This window comes from Sparus aurata, chromosome 22 (assembly GCF_900880675.1).
Source record: "Sparus aurata chromosome 22, fSpaAur1.1, whole genome shotgun sequence".
Lineage (NCBI taxonomy): Eukaryota > Metazoa > Chordata > Actinopteri > Spariformes > Sparidae > Sparus > Sparus aurata.
In genome coordinates, this window is record NC_044208.1 from 11,127,308 (window position 1) to 11,148,865 (window position 21,558).

General features: G+C 41.2%; 1 protein-coding gene across 4 annotated transcripts in view; it reads left to right on the forward strand.

The window, feature by feature from the left end:
* Positions 1-2,162: 2,162 nt before the first annotated feature.
* Positions 2,163-21,558, forward strand: part of trim67 (tripartite motif containing 67) — a 54,367-nt gene continuing 34,971 nt past the window's right edge. For 3 of the 4 annotated variants that reach the window (XM_030405748.1, XM_030405749.1, XM_030405750.1), the window contains exon 1: positions 2,164-3,061. In XM_030405748.1, coding sequence (XP_030261608.1) covers positions 2,252-3,061 — 810 coding nt within the window. In that variant the 5' untranslated portion in view covers positions 2,164-2,251. Of the gene's footprint in view, positions 3,062-21,558 lie in introns of all 4 variants that reach the window. The other variant, XM_030405747.1, reaches the window with a different exon arrangement.

Genomic DNA, 21,558 nt, shown 5'->3' on the forward strand with positions numbered 1-21,558 from the left:
GAATGTCACAACGTGTGCTTCCAGAATAATTCAAAAGTTTCATGATTGTAAAAAATTCCACACATAACTACTGATTAGCGACTGATCTTTGATTCGGTTTAATCTATCTGAGCACTTTAATGTTCTCCTGATGAAGAGAAGAACATTCAGTCTTTGTCTTTTTCCTCTCCTTTGGACAACTCACTCCACTTTTGACATGAAATGGGAAAAAAGTTCATAAAATGCAGTCTGATTTTGTTATATAATGCAGTATAAAAATAACCCCAAACAACTCTTCTTTGGCTGTAACGTTAAAGGGTGCTGTTGGGTGTTTGGATTTGCCTCAGGGGCATCTTAAAGAGATTGCTACACTCTGAAAAGCCATTTTCTCCCACATTACTGTCAAACTGGCGATTCAATTAAGCTCTCATCTCACGCTGAGCTGTCTCAGAATGATTTACAGCCCCGTCTTTCATTTTTTATGAGTACATGTCCTCAAAGATGTCTCAAACAAGAGGAGGAACCTCAGATTGTGGTTTAAGGTTAGTTCAGGCTATGACAATCATCGGAGGAAGTTGGTGTAACTCGGTATAATGGTAGGCTAACAGGGCTAATAAATGGAGAGGCTGTCCCTGTGGATGGGATTAACGCTGCACCCTGAGGGACTTCAGTCACGGCAGCTGTCTGCTCAATTAAATGTTTAGCTAACACCGAGAGCAAATGTCACACAACACAACGGGGACAGGATCAAATTGACAAATCTCAGTGGAATCCGAGCATCTGTCCTCCCTGTCCAGGCAGGATCGAGGCTCTTAACCTCTGACGTCCTCATCGGTCCGTGCTGAGGGTTTGAGCTTTGTGTGGTTTGTTCCAGCTTTGATCGCGTGTCTCAGACTGACAGGTTTAACAAATGCAGAGGATCAGGCAGCCAAAATAAACGAGTCTCATTATCATCATGACCACCATTAATGTTGACATAGAGATCAACCGCCATGGCCTGTCTGTTGACTGAAGCAGCCTGAAGGGCGACAGAGGAGGAAACAGTTTTCTTTTGCCAACATAGATTTAGACAATTTTCCTTATTTTACGATCAAAATCTAAAAGGTGTTGAGCCAGAATTAGAATAGTTTGCAATTTAGCCACTTATCTGGACAAGTAAGTGCTTCATGATTAAATTGTGGGTAATTTCATTGTGTATTTTATGTTGTAGAGCAAAACATGTGAATATCTGAAGCCTGTGGCAACCACAGACCTGATTTCAAGCATCTCACCCAAAGACGAATTGTTTCAGTGTCAGTTGGTGCAAAAATGCTGACTGATTTCCTGGTTTACAAACTACACCACACTATTAGATATACCATGACATTATTTAATGTTCACTGCTCATCTTTGTTGAAAAATGACTGTATAAAATAATGGGGACACATCACTGAGGACACTGAGGTCATGTTTTTCATCATCTTTATACATTTTTTGTAGTTTTCTTTTGGGTTTAGCAATCTTGCCAGATAATAAATTCATTGAGGGCATATGGTGACTCATTAGGACTACTGTATATGGTTCAATTTGAGTACTTTTAGTGCTTAAGGCCAACAAAATACAAAGCAAATCAAGCTTCAGCATTTCTCCCTCTGAATTTTATTCACGGCAATTCGGAGACTTTAAAGACGGACACCTTAATGTTGGAATACAGAATTTATAGGTGATATAATTAGGCAGTTAAAGGGGCACTGTGTAGTTTTGTAGAATAAATTAAAATTGTAATATTTACTTTCTTCTACGTTTCTACTTTCTAGTTCTTATGAGATAATAATACAAACCTAGAAATATGTATTTTCTCGATAACTGAATAAATAATCTGTTCTCAGAGGATAATGAGGTCCCAGGACATTGTTTGATGCTATAAGGGTGGCAGGGTCTGCCACATATAAACAAAGAAAAACAGTATGAAATTGTGCTGTCCTTTAAGGTCAGTTTGTTTAAAAGGAAAAGTGTATTTGGTTTGTTAACGCAAAATAACCAGTGAATAAAGATCTTTCTCTTGATTTAAAAATCATCCACAAAACTACATAGTGATCACAGATTGAATGACTCAGAGCTCTCCTGGTCTGTGGTCAGATATCTGAGGGTAAATTAACTCGATCCATCAACTCAACCACAAGCCCCTCTCCGCGCATGCGCAAGTAGTCTCCGGGAGCTGTCCGTGTCAGTCGGTGCTGGAGTGTCGTTGAAGCAGCTTCTCTCCGCCGGTCCACCGACACAGACGGGAGCGATGGAGGAAGAGTTAAAATGCCCCGTTTGCGGTTCCCTCTTCAAGGACCCCATCCTGCTGCCGTGCTCCCACAATGTCTGCCTGGCGTGTGCCCGGAACATCACCGTCCAGACCCCGGACGGAGAGACCCCGGTGCAGAGCCGAGCGTCGGGCAGCTCTGACTACGACTACCTGGACATGGACAAGATGAGTCTGTACAGCGAGACGGACAGCGGGTACGGCTCCTACACACCGTGCCAGCTCAAGAGTCCGAACGGGGTGCGGGTGTTCCCGCCGGCCAACCACCACCGACACTGCTCCCTCACCTGCCCGCTGTGTCACAGGAGCGTCTCCCTGGACGAGCGGGGGCTCCGGGGTTTCCCTCGGAACCGGCTGCTGGAGGCCATAGTGGCGCGGTACCAGCAGAACCGCGCCGCTGCCGCCGCCGCCGCCTCCTCCTCCGCGGTGAAGTGCCAGCTGTGCGACCGCAACCCGGTGGACGCGGCGGTGATGTGCGAGCAGTGCGATGTTTACTACTGTAACGCCTGCCAGCAGCGGTGCCACCCGTCCCGCGGTCCGCTCGCCAAGCACCGCCTGGTACCGCCGCGGAACCAAGCGGCAGGAAGCGGTGCGGCAAGCGGGGGTGGGGGCGGCGGTCAGCAGCCGCCCGCTACCGCGCGGAAACCCGCGACCTGCCTGGATCACGAAGCGGAAAACTTCAGCATGTACTGCTACAGCTGCAAGGCTCCGGTGTGCATGAAGTGTCTGGAGGAGGGGAAACACAACAAACACGACGTCAAACCGCTGGCCGTGATGTGGAAACAGCACAAGGTGAGCGGACACACACACACACACATACACACACACGGATCCCTAAAGGACTATGCCTTTTAAATGCCTAGTAAGTAGTGGGTAATCAACAATTAGGCTACTATTGAATCCTAATGAACTCTCTCTCTCTCTCTCTCTCTCTCTCTCTCTCTCTCTCTCTCACTCTCTCTCTCTCTCTCTCTCTCTCTCTCTCACACACACACACACACACACACACACTCTCTAGAAGGCTTTCAATAGCTTCTATCAATCACAGCTTTTTAGCCATTTCAAACTGTTGTCACATCACTACAGTAATGTGTATTAGTCACTAGCCATTACCCCACAAATCCTTCCTCCTCATCCTTATTAAATGCATCCTGTAGTCATATTGGCCTCAGTTATTAAAAATGTGTCATGTTTCAAGTGATATTGCCATATAGGGAGAATATGCTACATAATAAGATTGAAATGTGACTATATAGGGGGAAAAAAAACCTTTAAATCCTGTGTTTAGTTTGGGCTAAATCGTAAATTAGAGTGCCCTGACTGATTCACACTTGATAAAATAATCACTGTAGGCGCAATGCCTCAGTGTGTATGCTTGTGTGTGTTTGTGAGTGCAACATGAGTCATCTCCTGAATAGGTCACACACAGTTCCGTTGCTCTTTCATGTATTGCTGGCCCACATCTTCGTATGTGTGATGTGAGTAGTGACGTTAGTGTAGGAGGAGGAGGAGGTGGTGGAGGAGGAAGAGTGTGGTGGAGTGCCTCAGGATCAAGAGTAAGAATTCAGTCCAAGCTTTTATTCAAGTTTGAACAAATATGGCTCGGAAATGTTTAAAGAGCATCGATGTGTATTAACATGAGAGACTTCACTTCAGAGGGAAATACTGTGTTTTTACTCTGTTACATGTATTTCTCAGATTTAAATATCCAACAGTATATAAAGTTGTTGAAATTAGCTTCACCCTGATAGCATTTAAGGCTGCTCTGGAGTTGACGAATCAACAATAACATTCTAGTGGTATACTGTATACACAATAAATATAACACTCTCGATCGGGCCATTTTCAGATGAATACTTTTGGTTTTGATATTTAAAGTACATTCTGTTATTGCATTTTAGCCATTTGTTGGGCCAGTTGTCATTATTTTGTTTTATTAAATCTGTCAGTCATGTAATGTTGTGCTTACTTGATCTGTTCTATCAACTCCTGATGTAGCCTACTCTGATTTAACATTAAACATCTTGTCAGGGTTAAAACAGTTTTCTACCGGAAAAAATGTCCAATATATTTGACATTTTATTGATGATTAACCGATGAACCATTGTTAAGGCATCTGACTACTGAGTGAAGCTATTCTAACAATTTGCGTCCCTAGTATAAATGGGTCATTTTTCCATGACTGGACAAATTCCTGAAACATTCTATTAAACAGATGATCAACAATGAATTGGAATGGTTGTATGACACTTTGGCTTACTAGCTTTGCTACAAAAGCTTGAAAAAGACGGTGACATTAACAGTCACAGACTAACTATTCACACTGGTTTCACTGTTGCACGGCTGCACCAGTACATAATTTAGCTGTATGCAATAACGCATATCAATTTAATTTCATAACACATTATATAAATGATTGTAAACAGGAATACAACTGCAAATACATGTGTGTCTTCATTTAAATGGCATGTGACAGGGCATTTCAACTACCACTGTTGTTTAAAAAAACACCAGTGCGACCAGCAAAGATGTTCGTCACACTTGATTTGGTTTTTGTGCACATGTGAAACCAAAATAGTCTCACTCTGGAGCCCTGATCAATTCCTTAGTTTGTATTTATTCTGATTTCTCCAAAATCATACAGAAGACTGAACTATCCGTTTGCCAATGTGTTTAAACGATATTGGTCTATTGCAGATGTATTGGTAGTGATATCATTGTCCGACATGCGTCATTATGAGAACATTTTAGATAATATTTCATGAAAAAGATGCTTGGGGTTATTTATAATCATTAAATTCCCAGTGATGCAAAACTAAAGAAAATCAATCATTCTGCACAGTCTGCTGGGACAGAATTTGGCTCCAACCTGCACCTCGCTTTTCCATCCAACCTCATCTCTTCCTATCTCTCACCCTCTCCCTCTGCCAAAAAAAAAAATCATCTGCCTGCTTCATTAAAGGATGATTAAATTGATTTATGGTTGTATTCATTTTTTAATGACTCTTTCATTAATTTAAAAGTCTGCTCCACTGTTGGGGTCAGCTCAAGTTTACTCCTCTCAGGTTACAGTCGACCTGGCCTTGCAGTTGAAAATTGAAAAATGGAGGTTGCCCAATTTTATATCAAATTTCTTTTCTGAAAAAATACAGGATTTTACAGCACATGGGGGGATTTAATATGTGTAGCATTTTAACGGTGTTTTAACATTATAATTAACATGTTAATTCGAAGATTATGGTGCAAAAAAGACCCCAAGGGCAGGAAGCAAGAGTGTTTAAAGTCGAATTAATAATACTATTAATAGTCATACAACAGCCATACAAGCCCATTATTTAATCAGAACACTTCCTGTGTTTAATGCAACATTTTACAAGGCCATCACCATCACGATGATCACACCAGACTTCCTATGTGTAAATTAAAAGCCATTTTTGTCTCTCGCTAAGTGGGTCATTGGAACTAATCTCTCTGTCTGTCTCTTGGTTTTGTGTGTGATTGGACGCCTCCAGTCTCTCCATTCATCATTAATCTGTCACATGGTTTCGGCCTCTCACTTCGGCTTCCTTCAGACTCATCATTCACCTTCTCTACATGTCTGCACGCCTTTACCCCTCTGTCTCTTATTTACACTCTCTCCTCCCCCCTCATTCTACCTCCTCTCGCCCTTCCACCATCGCTCCCCTCTACCCCCCTGCCCCATAAATGGACCGTGAAAATCCCATCAGAGTACAGGAGTGAGAGGGCGTTGATAAGTAATGAGCAGTGGATGAATAAGAGATGGCTGCCACTTAGTTAATATGGTGTCCTTCATGTAGAAGGAGATCGATGACTGGCTGTCTTCCTCTCACTCGGTCTGAACTTGAACAGGCTCCGAGCGTCATGTGTGTCTTTGAAATGACTGTTGAGTTTTTGAAGTGTCACTCTTTGAAGTCAGTACTGCAGAGGTGGTTTTTATTATGGCGGGTTGCACTCACTTCCTGTTCTGTTCAACCTGTTTTTGTCATTGTCCTTTATGTCCTCCAGTCCGATCACCAGAATAAAATGGCTTCTGGTGTACATTTGTACATTTCTGCAAACCACGGATATGTAAAATTTTTAAGATTCCTGCGTAACATATCAACATTTCTACAGTATGTGTGTGTGTATGAGCTGACTTTCGTATCAGGAGGAGAAGGCAATGATGTTGGAAGGTCCTGCTTAACCAGTAATCGGTTCTTTAACCAGCTGTGTTTCTTAGCAGCAAAACTAGATATTTTTTAATCAAGACGGCTGCCAAGCCAGAGATTACTGCTCGTGAGATGGCTGCCAACTGAGAGACTACTGTTCATATCCCGTTCAATTAGTCATTTTAATGACCCTCGGGACATTTTTTCCGCCTGGTTTGAAGCAACAAAACTGGATATTTTCTATGGGCTGGTTACCAGGCGAGAGTCCGCTTTTATCTTCTTGTTTCAATCAGTAATTTTAGTGAGTTTCTGGCAATGAATCAGGATACTTTTAATGAGATTGCTGCCAAACAAGATAAGAGGTCAGTGCTAACAAGATGGCTGCAAAGTGAGAGACCACTGTCCCATTTCATCCACTGATTTTAGTGATCTTTGGGAAAATGTCCCATCAGGTTTGTGACAACATAACTTGATATTTTCTAAATGAAACAGTTGCTAAGCGATAGAACGCTGTTCACATCCCATTTCAGCTGGTAGTTTTAGTGACCATCAGGACATTTTCTAGCCAGGTTTGTTACAATGAAACCAGTAATTTAAGTTGGCACATTTACCAGCCAGGTTGGACATAAAGGCCACCAAGCAATAGACTACTATTCACTTTTGGTTCAAAGCTGTAGGTTTAGTGACTGCCTGGACATTTTCCAGCTGCGCTTGCGGCATCAAAGCCAGGTATTTTAAGCCAAAATAAGACCTTTTCCTCACCCAAACAAAGTATTTTTTATCACCAAACTTGTCGAGTTTCATCATATCTGTGGTTTGCAGAAATGTACAATGCCAACATTTTTTCAGGTGATTTTGTTGTTGTCTTCTAATGCTACAAAATGCTGCCTCTTCTTCCTGATACCACAAGGATTTTTCTCAGGAATAACCAGGCATCAGAGTGTTTTGTGAAAGCTTTACTGAACAGGTTTAATCCTTGTTCCATTGTAGTCTGATTTTGACCATATTTCAATTATTAGTGCAGCCATAGTCTGGACTGTGCTTTCTAATCAATAATTCACCACCATTGGGGTTTGGAGACAATTCCAGGCCAAGAAAAGCCACAAATGTTGTTCTGTAGATGTAAATAATATTAATTCATTTGCTGCTTATGCATTAATATACAGGATTTTGTACCAACTGAGGCATGGCAGCGGTGATTCAGCAAAGGATGTTAAGGTCTGTGTGTAACCTGGGGGTGTAGACTGTGAGTAACAATATGTCTCATGTGGTTTAAACATCATTGATTGTCAATCAAAATCCTTGGGGAGTGAACACGCTGTAGGAGTGTAAGATAGTATTAATATGTATGAATAGTCGTTTTTTCTGCAGCATTTTGTGAATTTCTGAGTGTGCGTGTGTGAATGTGTGAGTGTGTTATATGCTTTACAAAACCGATGTTTGAGAATTCGCAGAGAGATATCAAGGGAAGACATTTGGATCATCATAGTAGTTATTGTAAATCAAACATTAAGTACATCATGATGGAGCCCCGGGGGGTTACTATAAAACTGCTACACATTCAGAGGAACACACACGCACGCACGCACACACACACACACACACACACACACACACACACACACACACACACACACACACACACACACATTTGGAAGGCATACATATGCATAAGTGAAGCGGACAAACTTTTGCTGGGGGGATGCAGAGGAAGACACACTGATCCAGTTTTCTAAGATCAGTCAAGCAGAAAACACACTGTCTATTTAAAGCAGCTGACACACATACACACACGTATGTCCACATGTGCATTTCAGTGTGTGTGTGCGTGTATGTGTATTTCAGTGGGTGTGTGTATATGTGTGACCTACCTCCGTCCAGTAGAGAGCAGCTAGCTCTGAGTTAAATATTAAAAACCACAAATGCAGAGTTGCCGGTTCTCATGCTGAGAACCGCCAACAGTGCTGAGTGTCTTTCAGTGTTTGCAGCGTCATCATAAGATCATTTCAGACTTTAAATGGGACAGATTGGACTTTTGTCACATTAACATTTGTGCCAAAGCATTTTTGACGGATAGTCGTGGAGCTGATAATTAATGCTTGCGTCAGTGAGAAAAAGGAAACTCTAGAATAAGTGTCTCTTAGAAAATGTTCTTAATAGCTGTGAAAACCCCCAAAGACAGCATCCTCTGTTCTCAGAGCTACAGCATATGTCAAGACAGTTAACTCACAGTCCTGCAGGGTGGAATGCTGGACTGGATCTAATGTTCAACCATGTGATGCTTATTAACCTGCTATCTCCTATCTACCATTTCATATTGTTTTTCTTATGAATATGAGGGAGGCAGCTGCTTTACACTGATTTCATTTTGGTGACTTTGATTTGAACACAGCTTTAGCTTTAAAGGATTGTTCCAGACATTAGATGTAGACTGTACATGACTAAATCACAAGAGAAGACATATTTGAGGAGAATCGTAATGATGCCTGGGATGATGATGCTGCAAGAAGTTCCAGTTATACGCTTGAGGCCGAACACACAGAACCAGTCAGTGTCTGATGAGGAACTACTGGCAACTACGGCCCTGGTTTAGTTGCGATGACCACAGAGATACAGTATCTTGCTCCTCAGGAGGTTAGCATAGAGACTGCTAAAGCATCAGTTATATCAGAACTGGAGAGCATATTTCATATAAAAAAATCAAACAAAGGCAATGAAGGCCTTTCTTGATAGAATGATGTTGCCACTTCTGTCTCAGCTAGCTTGATTTGATTTACTATCAGGATCCATTGGTGGTAGAGCTCTCTTACTGTTGATCTGATTGGTTCTAAGTAAGACCATGATAGATGGTGACAGAAAGGTGATTCATCAAATAACCTGCCAATTATTTTTGGGAAGTTACTGACCCGTAACAAAACATCTGGCACATCATGCTACAATTGCAAAAGAAGTGTTAAGGTTCAGGTTGCCTTTATTTAGGGTTAAACAAAACCACAATCTTTCCAAAGTGCTACATGAACCTAAATGTAGGATTTAAGATATAAACCTTTGGCCTCCTGTGTCAAAATATCTGCTCTGCAAACACACCATCTGCCCTAACCCACAATCCTGTGAAGTATTTGCACCACCTGCATTGGATAAACATGTTGCCACTGAACATCATCTTGGCAGCAATTATGTTTCCATCCAAAAATATTAGCCAAAAAGAAATCAGTGGATAAATGTTAATTTCTTGCCTTTTTACTGCTCCACTGTACATCCCTCTAATGCTCCCTCCCTCAAAGAGATCTTTCACGTCCTCCTCCTGGAAAATTACAAATCCACCTTCTCTCTCGGCTCCAAACACCTTCAACTTGGCCGATCAAACAGTATGTAATTTGACACATCTGCCTCTCCTGTAATTGCATTTTCCCAGTAAGTGTAGGCTTGTATCTTTCTGTATGTGAGCAGATAAGCCTAATCAAAAATTGGCCCTTTTTTCCCCAAGATATTAGCTTATCTCCTTCTCTGCCCTAGAGTCCCTTTCAGGTTTCTGTGTGGTACCTCGTAGATTGGACCATTACTGAATGAGCGATGATGTGGGGTTTGTATACAGCACCAAATTTTAATGGCTCCCTTGGTATTCAGGAGGCTGTTTAGAAATTCTGTCATGTGTCTCCCTACGCTTCCTTCTGTCACCTGATTTATCTTCATGTTCTGCTGGGACCTGTTCTCGAGTTTTCTGAACATTTTCAATCGACCCTTGTTTTTGTTGTTGTTGTTGTTGTCTGCTGCTTTAGACGGTGAAACAAAGCTGCTGCTGCTGTTGCTGTAGTCAGTTCTCTCTTTTCTACAATATGAGCGTTCAGCCTCACATACTCTTTTGCACCTCTGTCCCCTGCTGAAAGTCACATTTTATGACAGGTTTCTTCATATGGCAATCATTGTTTAAAGATCATCTTGATCAGCAAAATTCAGCTCAAATTGGCATTTTTCAAAAGAACATGTCTTCGTCTATTTTAATTTCAGACCACAATGATTTTAGATCTTTAACCAGATATGGTGAAAAACAGTTGATATCTCATGTTCAGACATGAACATGGACCTTTTTTGTTCGTTTTGGACACAATTAACCAGCACCAAAATCATGTCCCATGGACTAGAACCCACTTCTTAATATATTTTAGGTAAGAAATAGCCCATATAGTTGGTGAATCCTGTTATTATTTTTTTGATCAATAATTCCTTATTTGAAGTAGTTGTTTAGGTGATTTGGTAGATGAGAAATGGTGAGTTGCCTGCAGTTTTGTTAGCAGATATACAGTATAAACACTGGCCCGTGCAGTAGTTAATGTGTTCATCAGGTTTTGGTCCCAATCAAGTGGCAACCTGTGAGGCAGAAAAAAATGGAGCCAATGCCGGAGTGTCAGAACTGCAGTTCCTCAAATAGCCACTTGAGGCTGGCTCCGAAAGTGAATCATTCCCCACAATAGCCCATATTACTGGGATGATTTTTTATGAAATGTACTTGTTTGAAATTTATTTAGGCCTATATGATCAAAGCCTGGGCACTGAATGATAGTTAGCGCTTCCATCAGCTCGACCAAGGCTTCACCTCTTTGCCCATTTTTGAATTAGCTGGAAGTTAACGGCCAAAATCCACCACTCTGAGCATCAGCCCCCAGGAAGAGCGTCAGGCTTTGAAGCCACCTTTTGTAGTCGCCAAGCTGTGTAAATACGACATAACATGATGCATTGTAAAAGACAGGCTGTAAAATGGAAGATACATTTTTTGTGTTTTATTGTCACAACTCCCGCACAATGACTTGTTTCACTATCATAATTTGATACATAATTTGGTCCAATAACATTGATAAGACTAGAAGAGTAACTCAATTAATTAACTTTATTACCATTCAAGTTATCCAGGTGGCAAACCGGAAGTTAGCTGCAGAGGATCTGGGTAATTTTATACCGGGAAGTCAAACTTCGGGTGCGACGAACGGGGCTCCGTCTCCAACGCTGTATCAAGATTTTAGTGCCAAGTCCATTATTAAAATGGCTCATTTGGAGACCGCATCCTGGTCTGACTCAACTGATTCTCATAATATTTACCTGACTTAAATCTGGCAGTGGAAGTTGAGCTAATAACTGTACTATCATGCTTGCATTAAACTGTCTAATAAGTTCATATCAACTGATGCACTCTCACATTGTTTTATAATTTATGTGCACAATTCAATGTTAAGTGAAGCATGTTAGTAACATTTGTCGGCAAGTTCACAGAGATGTCAGCCAATAGAAATGGAGAGAAGGAAATACCATATAAGTATTTATTCAGCTTTGTGTGGTGTCACCAAGTGTGTGGTGGTGAGAGTAAAGACAGAAATCCAGATGGTCAGTGGGTGTGGGGCTGATTCTAAGATTTATTCTGGTATAGTAGCACAACTGCTCTCAGCACAGGTGGCGTAGCAGGAAGACTGGTTTGTATGTACTCATGTTTATCCTGGGAAATGCAAAGACGCAGATTTGTGACACAGTTCTGGCATCAGTCATGAGGCGAGCAGACGAAAAATCAAGACGGAGAACTCACTGTGTTTTTTTGGGCTGTCTTCAGATATGAATCCTTTACGTTCACTGGTGGCTTTAAAGTGTACCTCCAGTATACGATACACTGAAATCAGACTTTGTTTCCCCACTTCCTCTCATGTTACATCATTTAATATTGACAGTAAACATCTAGTCTTGCTTGTTTCTGGTCTGTCAGGACTGACAAAACATTTTGACAAGCATGTTACGATCTGCCTGCCGCCTGTTTGCTGTTTTCTGTGATGTGGTTTGTTTCTGTTCATGAAGCTTTCATGTGGATCCAAAATATTTATAGCAATACTGTGTGAAGCATGGAATGTTCGCCAGATCTTCAATGCATATAGCCGGCATGCATTTGTGCATCAATCAACATCACACAATCACATTGTTTCAGTACGTCACGGGGGAAAAACGTAGTATTTATGGGTTGCATGACAGAAGTGAATGTGCTCATGCAGTTTGTGATATAAAAACCAGAGTGGCAGCTTTTGGTCTCAGGTCAGAGCTCACATAAACATCAGCTGGTCAAATAATTGTCAAATGACTCGTGCTTCAGTAGTAAACATGCTCCTCTTTATTTCTGATTTCAGTTTTTCAGCGCCTCAGGACTTGTTATAATGAAATTCCGACAGTTTTATCACAAAAATAGGAGCTTTCATCTCTCGGGGACGCTGTAACTGAGGTAATTTAGAGCGAGTGCTGAACTGTGCCGACCGGCCGTGCCAGACTAACCTCATTCCAGATGGCAGCTCGCCGACCACGTCAGGTCAGCCTCACTCGCCTGTTGTTACCTCAGGCCCGGGCACGCACACACTAATATGTCGGGCACTTTTTGTGAGGACGTTCCGTTGATTCATTTCAGGGAACTACTGAGAACCTGCTAAACATGATGGCTCTTCACCTGGCTGAATAAATGTTAACCATGACCCAGTCTTCATTCTGTTTTGGACTTTTATTTATTTCAAGTCCTTATTCAGTGCAGAACATAATTGCATTTGACATCAGTCAGTTCATCCTTATCCAGGCTCAGCTTTTCTATTGAAATATCTTCTTTAACTGTTCCTACATAAATAATTCAAGAAGAAGGAAAGGAAGAAAAACTTTCAAAAGTAAGGTCAGCTGTCAGAAACACGTGTAAAAGGAATTCACCATTTATCCCTGAGTGGTTGAAGTTAGATTGAGTGAAAAAGGCTCTTTTTTCAAATAGAGCTCTCAAAGAATTCAAGCATTTACATTTAAGTTTTTGTCCAAAGAGATCTACGAATGAGGTTGAGTCCAGCAGCAACAAGGATTTTGCTCTCAGAGCTATTACCTATAGCAAATATCTATAACATAAACTATTGTAGCACAGTGGCTCCTCAGACCTCTATGAACGTGACTGGATGATAATAGTCAGCTGGTGGCAAAGCAGTGAAAGAAAGATCTGGTGATTGTCCAGCATAAATGAAACAGCTAATGCAAAGATAAATTAAGTGCTTGAAGTGTGTTTAGGTCTTGGGGAGTACTGTATGTCTAAAAAGCCTTTTCTGAGTCTAGCATGAGCTAGCCCACTCCTCATCTCTACTGCAGGACAGCTCCGCAAAGCTACACAAGCTGCTACTGGCATAACACACCTGAATCTCAGACTGTACGGCCTGCAGTCGAGCTTCATGGTGGGTAATCTTGGTGCCATGTTTTGATGAGAATGACATATGTGTAGAATATAAAACAGGGTTGCTCTGACACTGACAGCAGTGTCAAAAATGTCTCTGATACTGCCTTAAATGCATGAATCAGTATCAACAGCTCAAGTCTTTGCTCTGATGCGATAACAGTTAATTTATTAGAAAAAGGACCCTGCTAGTTTCCAGCAGCATCCCATACACCTGTGTGCAACTAAAGAGATAATGGGAAGTATGGGAATCAGTATCAAGAATGGAAACATGATAATCTCTAAGAGAAAAGGTGATATCTCTCGTTCTGTTGCATTGATTTTGATAGTCCAACAATGTTATAGAAGTGTGATATGCTTTTGACAGGATAGATGATGTGGAGTCTATTTTTAATTCTAACATTGACCCTAAAACCAGGTCCTTATCGTAAAATGAATGGTTAACCTTGTGGTGACCGGATTTTTGCCCCCACGTGGGAGCTCAGTCCCCTGAACATGACCATGTTGACAGATTTCCTGTCCTTACAATGTCATGAGAATATAACTCACACACCAACACAGACACACACACACACACACACACACACACACACACACGCACACACACACACACACACACACACACACACACACACACACACACACACACACACACAGAGTGACTCAAGGCTGTGCTGCTGGACTTGTGCATGTAGGTTAATGCACACTTTACTACACTTCCTCTCCTCTGGCTGCATACACTCTGCAGAAAAGGCTGTGTGTAACTGTTGTGAGCCCAGTCTAGGGCTGTGCGGTGTGTGTGCGGTGTGTGTGTGTGTGTGTGTGTGTGTGTGTGTGAGAGAGAGAGAGTGAGAGAGTATTTGTGATCTATTTTCGGTAACAAGATGAGTGCTGATGCCAGACCTCTGAGGAGAGTGTGGACATTCTATAGTGGAACAATGAGCATCGTTACCATGGTTACCGGTGGCTGCTCATTCATTAGGAAACCCAATAAATTAAACAGCAGATTATATGCCTATAGATGAGTCTCGTGCGTGTGTGTGTGTGTGCCAGCCTCTATGTGAGCTTGTGTTACGTTAATTGTAGAGTAACAGTGGAGGACGCAGAGCACAGAAACATGTACAGTGTCCCACGATGACGGTCCATAATAGATTTATCATCTCCAACAAACCTAATCTGCACTCGTTTTACGACAATTATGCCCTCGGCAATATACCTACCCTTTGCATTTATTAATATGTAAGATGCCCTGATCAATTATTGATCAGAGGGGCTGTTCTTCTTTGCTCTGCAGCACTTTTGTTGCCCGGGCGCTCTCGCCTCTGAAGCTAACCCCCACGAGGAAGAATCAGGGTGATAAAACGAGGCTTCCTCCTTCTTCCTGGAGCTCATTCAGGCAGCTCTGACTGTATCCACTGATCCCTGTTACGGTTTATCGGAGACGACTGGGGAGGAATCAATTTCTCTGGAGAGGATGTGACAGTGTGTTGTGCTCTGGTCGGGTGGCAAACTGTGAAAGGGCTCATCATAGGGAGAAGACGTGGGAGTGTTTGAAGTCGCTTTTTCTGTCTCTGCAGGGTCTTGCTTTTGATTTATAGATAAATAAAGGAACATGAAGGTGAACTTGAGTGCCACATTTTACTGCGATGTATTAGTACTGTTTTATGGTTCATAATTAATAGGCAGTTAAAATGTTTATGAGCATGTAAAAGGTGCTGACTCATGGAGACGACTGAAGCAAAACAAGTTTACATTAACCCTTTCTTTTTGCACAGCTGCACCGGACATGGTTGAGCGCTGAACTGTATATGATATAAATATTGATGTTTTTCAAGTATAGATGGTTAAAAAGCTTCCTGTAGCAGTTTTTTAATAGTGTTGAGGCTTTCTGCTCTGCGCGCAGAATAACATCTGCTCCACATACGCATTGGTTTTCTGTGAGCAACTCTTGCAAAACACAAAAGTCAATCTGATTCTCTAGTGGCACAGCCCTAGCTATGATGATGTCGGTCACAAGGTCGTCGCTTGGTCTACTTCCGTTGGATGGCTTATCATGTGGTTCTGAAATTAATGGTGTCACATTTCATCAGAAAAGGACCCAAAAACAGAAACAGAGGAAGGCAGGTTGATATTGTTATTAATTTTGTTATTATTTATCTTATTAGCATTAGCTTTTTAAAAGCTGATGTCCAAAGTGCAAATTCCAAATTGTAAGAAACAAAAGGCAGACAAAGGAAAGTCCAAGGCAAAAACTAAAAGAGATACAAAACTGAAGACAAACCAGAAGCCACGAAGAACAAAGCAGGACACAGAACACAATCGATGACTGGGGAGGGGGACGCATGACGGAAACAGGCCAACCTACAACAAAGGGTAAAAGACGAACACAGATTTACCTACATACACAAAGGCTGATGAACAAATGAAACACAGATGTACACAGAAAAGGAATGGAAAGACAGACAAAGACAGGAAGGGCAAAGTAAAACAGGACACACAAAGACTTTATCTATCAAAAAAAAACATAGGAAACAACTAACCAAAAGCCCAAACCATGACAAGTTGTTCAGTTAGACTTTCAAAATAAAGTTTGCTTAGAAACATTGTATTGTCTTCATTGTCCCATCTCCTCCAGAAGTAAATTAACAAAGATGCTGTCGTTCTTACCTTAGTACACAAGCTTGTTATATTTATCTTTTCATAATATCTGAAATTTTATGCCCTCAATGTTGAATACATTTTTACCTGTTTTTCAAGATACTGTATTGAAGTTTGACACTACAACACTATTAGTGTGTAAAAGGCCTGAACAAGTCTTTATACTATGTTCTTTGTTTCCCTCACTGGTTCCATCTAACACGTATTATTACCACTTGTGTGGATTCTTCATGCCAAGACGAGGCAAAAACGTGACACTGACACGTTATCCTCCAGTGGATTGGCGATTCTGTTGGATGGTCCGGAGTGATACTGGGCTGTAACATTATAACTGCTTCACATCAGCATGCAACTTTGTCAGTGTGAGCGTGTTAGCATTAGGATGGGGATGATGCATTTAGCTCAAAGCACTGCTGTGCCCGACAGAGCAGCTAGCGTGGCTGCAGACTCTTGGCACTCTTCTGTGCATTGTATCTTACCAAGTCAGACAGAATGACACCAGAAAGAAAGGATATTCTCTGTAGTAATCAGTGTATTTGTATCTAAATGACCCATAGAAATGTACATATACATAGCTGTTACTCCTTAATCCCATCAGTCATATATACATTATATCTCTGAAATCTTATTTTGTTGCTTTTGTTCTATTATTAAAACAGTGACTATAGCCATTCTCACAAATTTATTTATTTTGGATTTATTTTTCCTGATATGTAGGATTTTTTTTTTACTTAAACTCAGCTAGCAGATTCTTGTTTTGCTCAGGGTTAGGCTAAATGGCACTTTTGTTTTTTATTGTGACTACTGAAGCTGTTGTGTAGCGGACGATCCTGCTGTATTAGCCTTAAAATGGCTGTTTAGCCGAGCAGCGGAGGATTGGGTGGCTGGGTGATGGTGGATGAGAGGATGAAGCAGAGGAAGGGGAGAGGAGATTGGTTTTGACCTCCAACAGATGTGAAACACTAATACTGTAACACAGCTGGCTGACTAGACTGAGGGGTGAAGACTGATTGGTTTTGGTGGCTTCTTATACAGCTATACACTGAGTACTACAATCCTATATATTAGTTGCATTTAACCATGTTTATGTCAGTTTTTATAGCAACTGCAGCTTTGACGACACCAGCATGCATGTGGTTGTTTGGTGAATTTTGCACAGACAATTGTTGGCTGTCTGTGTTTGACTATGTTTGGGGATGTTTGGTCAGATTCGACATGTTCAGTCTTTGTTTGTCTGTGTATGATGAAGTTCAGTCAGTTTGCCTTGCTCTCAAACAGACAATTACACAGACAGCAAGCAAATAGCGTGCGTATCCATAGCAACACGCCTCGCACATGCCCGGTGTTAGTGCCGATTCCGGTCATTAGTATTCCATACAGACCCCAACAAATGTCACATCATCATGATTTTAATAGTTTCAAGAAAATTGTGATAGCATATTGTCATTCCCACTAATCGCAATATCTGTCAAAATACCGTTCCATTCAGCTTTACACCTGATTGAGCTAGCCTAATTGGTACTTGCCAAAAACCTCAAAGTGACCATCAGTTGCTCCTATGGTGAGTTGCAGTCCTGAAGTCTGTTAATAGTATTTTGACACCTTATCCGTGGTGTAAACCTTTCCGGCAGCCTGTAGTTCTTCTCTGGGGTGACTCGAAAGAATATTACAAAACCTGATCAGTCATCACTTTCCAGCTCACAACAAGAATGAAATACCCCAATGTGTTGTCTTTTTAACCACCGCTTGCTCCAGATTTTCTGACAATGTTTCAGATATTTCTTGAGCGTGTCATCTTTTCACTGCACAGTAGTTCAAGGTGTGTTAAAATATTAAAACCATGAAAAAATATAATTTCTTTTTTACACATGGGTATATTGACGTCTAAAAGAGAGCTGTGAGTGTGCACCATGACGCACACAGAGGAGACTGCGGAGGCAGCTGCATCATCTATAACTGGCTCTTGGCTGTAGCTGATCTCACCCTGCAATCTGCCACTGATTCACTTTGGCTCTTCATGTGGTGTGTGCTTCATGCATTTTAGAATACCAGAGCAACATATTTATCAAATGTGCTATTAATTTAGGGAACTAAATGATTGGCTCTGTTGATTCTTTTGGCCGAAGTGGATTCAGTAGGCTGTTTCTGCCTATCCCAAGAGAGGAAAGAAATAAATGTGATATGTCAGGACTAATTCTAGCTTATACGAGAATATCAGAACCAATTCAAAGGCCCTCGTGAGAAGAGAGGTGTTTATGGTGAATGAAAAAAAAGAGATTAGGGATGTCGTGAAGGCTTCTAAATGCAAATGAGAGGAAATTAGAGGGGAGGTGGGGAGGTACATGAGGGGGTTCATCCCCTCCTCCATGTCCCCTGGGTATCATTTTGACAAGGTCAACACCACCATCCACCACTCCCCGGCTGACAGCCAAACGCATAAGAGCTGCCTATTGTTCTACTGTGGGTCACAGTCACCCCATCCTCTCTCTGAGATTACTCACCGCAACTGTTCCTCTACAACATTAACAAAGTTTCGTGAAAGTGAACATTCATTTAAGAAACTAATCTTTTAGCTAATCCAATAAAAGAATCTCTGACTCAAAGTGGACCATTGGACCATGCTGTTTTCCAATCCGTCAGTAATAAATCTGACCTCAGCCAGTGAAAACCACAACCACAACCTATTTTCAGTCCAGCAATGATCAACTGTCTCTATGTCTTAGTTTTCACCTGTTGAACTTTAACCTGAGGTCTTGAGGCCAACAAAGCTACCAAATTGGGGACAAGCATTTGAGTCACACCACTGGATATACGTACGGACAAATAGAGACATTTCCATTCACTTTTGCGGCATCTAAACCAGGCGTTTTTTAAACAGACCTGCAGGCATTTCAGTGGTTTCTGTTGTGACCAAAAGATTTTTTTGGGAAGTCGGACCATCTCTATTCATTAGGTATTTAAAGTCAAACCATGATGCCTTCCTAACCCTAACCAAGTGGTTTTGTGCCTAAACCTAACCAGATCATAAGCACAGCATTGTGACAAACGATAAATAGAAAATGTTTTGAACTATCTGTTGTTTGCAGAAAGGTAGTTGGCTAATATTTATTCTGGAGATTGGATTGATAACAGGGAATTATCCAATTAAATATCAAATATCTTGCGTACATTTCTAGAAGAGAATCTGTCTAAAATAAACAAACTCAATCTTTCCACTACTCTCAAAGAAAACATGTTAAGGAGGCAAACCATTGCATTAAAAGAACAGTATTTGTGCCTGTACTATAGTTTCTGGCCTTGAATAGTGCTAACATGTAAAAACTCATGTCAAAAATGGTTAATTGTTCAAAGTCATCAATGAACAATGATTCACAAAAGTTTTTTCTCAGATGTTGGACAGGACTCAGACCACAGAGAGGCTTGTTCTGTCTTTATAAATACATTTATTCACAAGTTCAGCCGTTTGAACACTGCATTTTTCCACTGGCTATACAATACTCTGAAACACACAGAACAATAAATAGTCTCCATTGAACATTCAACCCACATCGATCAATCACAGGTCAGAGTAGATGGTCAACTTTCAAGAGAGCGATGCTGTTAACAGCACTTCAATTGAATTCAATATGTATTCATGTAGTGCTGTCAGCTTTGTGTAGGCTTACAGGCCGGCGTTTCTGCCTGTCTCTGACTGTCTCTGACTGTCTCTGACTGCAACTACCTTCAAAAGCGCCACCAAAGAATAAAACATTTATTACACTTAAATTTTTAAACTAGTATTCAGTAAGTCTCATTCAACTTGACATAATGAGGAAATTATTGGTAAGCTTGGGATGCACAATGTGGATTTTGACAACCTGAGAATGAGACCCAAATGCGTTTGTCTACATGACATAATGTTGCCTCACTTGCCATCCTCAATGCATGCACACAGGTTTGCCTTGCTTTTCCTCTCTGCCAGCAACATTATCTGCTTTCTTCATCAGTAAGTATTTCATGAAGTGACCCCCCCCAAAAAAACACCTCATGTTGAGGATCACCTGTGATTCTATGAACCCAACGACATCACACAACTATTTGCACTTACAGGTTTGAATAAAACAATGGCATTAGTACGCCTACATCAAATTGGAGAGGTCAAGTCAGAGGAGTGTGTTTACAGGAGGGATGTGATACCAGCGAGCATCTCTCTCTCTGCAGAGCATGTGTGATTGACAGTATTCAAGAGGGGAAGACCGTGGGCAGATTATCACCTAGTTAATCAATTACAGAAAGCGTCATCCTCTTGGACAGGTTAAAACAATAAGAAATACCAAAATGGTAGTCAAATACATTTTGGCAGATGTTATACCTGTGTGTAAATAAATAAAAATATATACATGTGGGAAACACTGGGTTTGCACTTCAGAGTATCTGCAACCTTGCAGATTGTTATATGTCTACATATCTGCAACACATTTAGTATAATGGTTACATAGGCTCTCAAAGGAATTAGGAAAAGATTGTTCTTTTTTACAGGAAGTCAACAGTGACTTGAGGAACGAGACAAAAGATTGACTTTTTTCAATAATTCACCAATTATTGGTGTTGTCTCAGCTCAAATCCAGGAAGTGATCTTTGGTTTCTAGTATATGCTTGTGTCTAGAAGAATGTGACACTTTGTGGAGTGGGATAGGGGTTGTTATTGTAGTGGAGTGTTGCAGTCTGCCCTACCAGAATACAAAAATTCAGCCTTGCTCTAGTTTACATTCTGCAAGGTCTCTGCTGAATATTTGATTTATAACCCTCTTTAAACCTGTAACCTCACATCCTTCATTGGTACAGAGACATCTATCATCTTTTTTTTTTTTTTTTTTTACTGAACATTGGATTTAGTTTTTGTAATTGTTGCATGTGGTCAGTGTCCATTCACCAATAATAGCAATAATTCTGTATTATACAGATTTCGGAAGTTTCTAGCAGTTCAAACGCTCGCCCTATTCTCCAGTTAGCTGTTGTTTCAGCATCAAAAGCACATAAACCTTGTGAATCAGTTTTGCTTCCTCCTCCCTCCCTTGCATCCTGATATTTGTTGAGCTCAAACGTATCAGTGCACTAACACAGCTGTGCCTCCATGAATGTCACCGCTCTCTCTGAATGTCACAGACTGCATAAATGGTCCTTCAATGCTCCTATAATAAGATAATGAGATAATAGCACTCGGCTCTGAAAGCAGAGCTGAGGGTGCTGACAGCGGGGAAAAA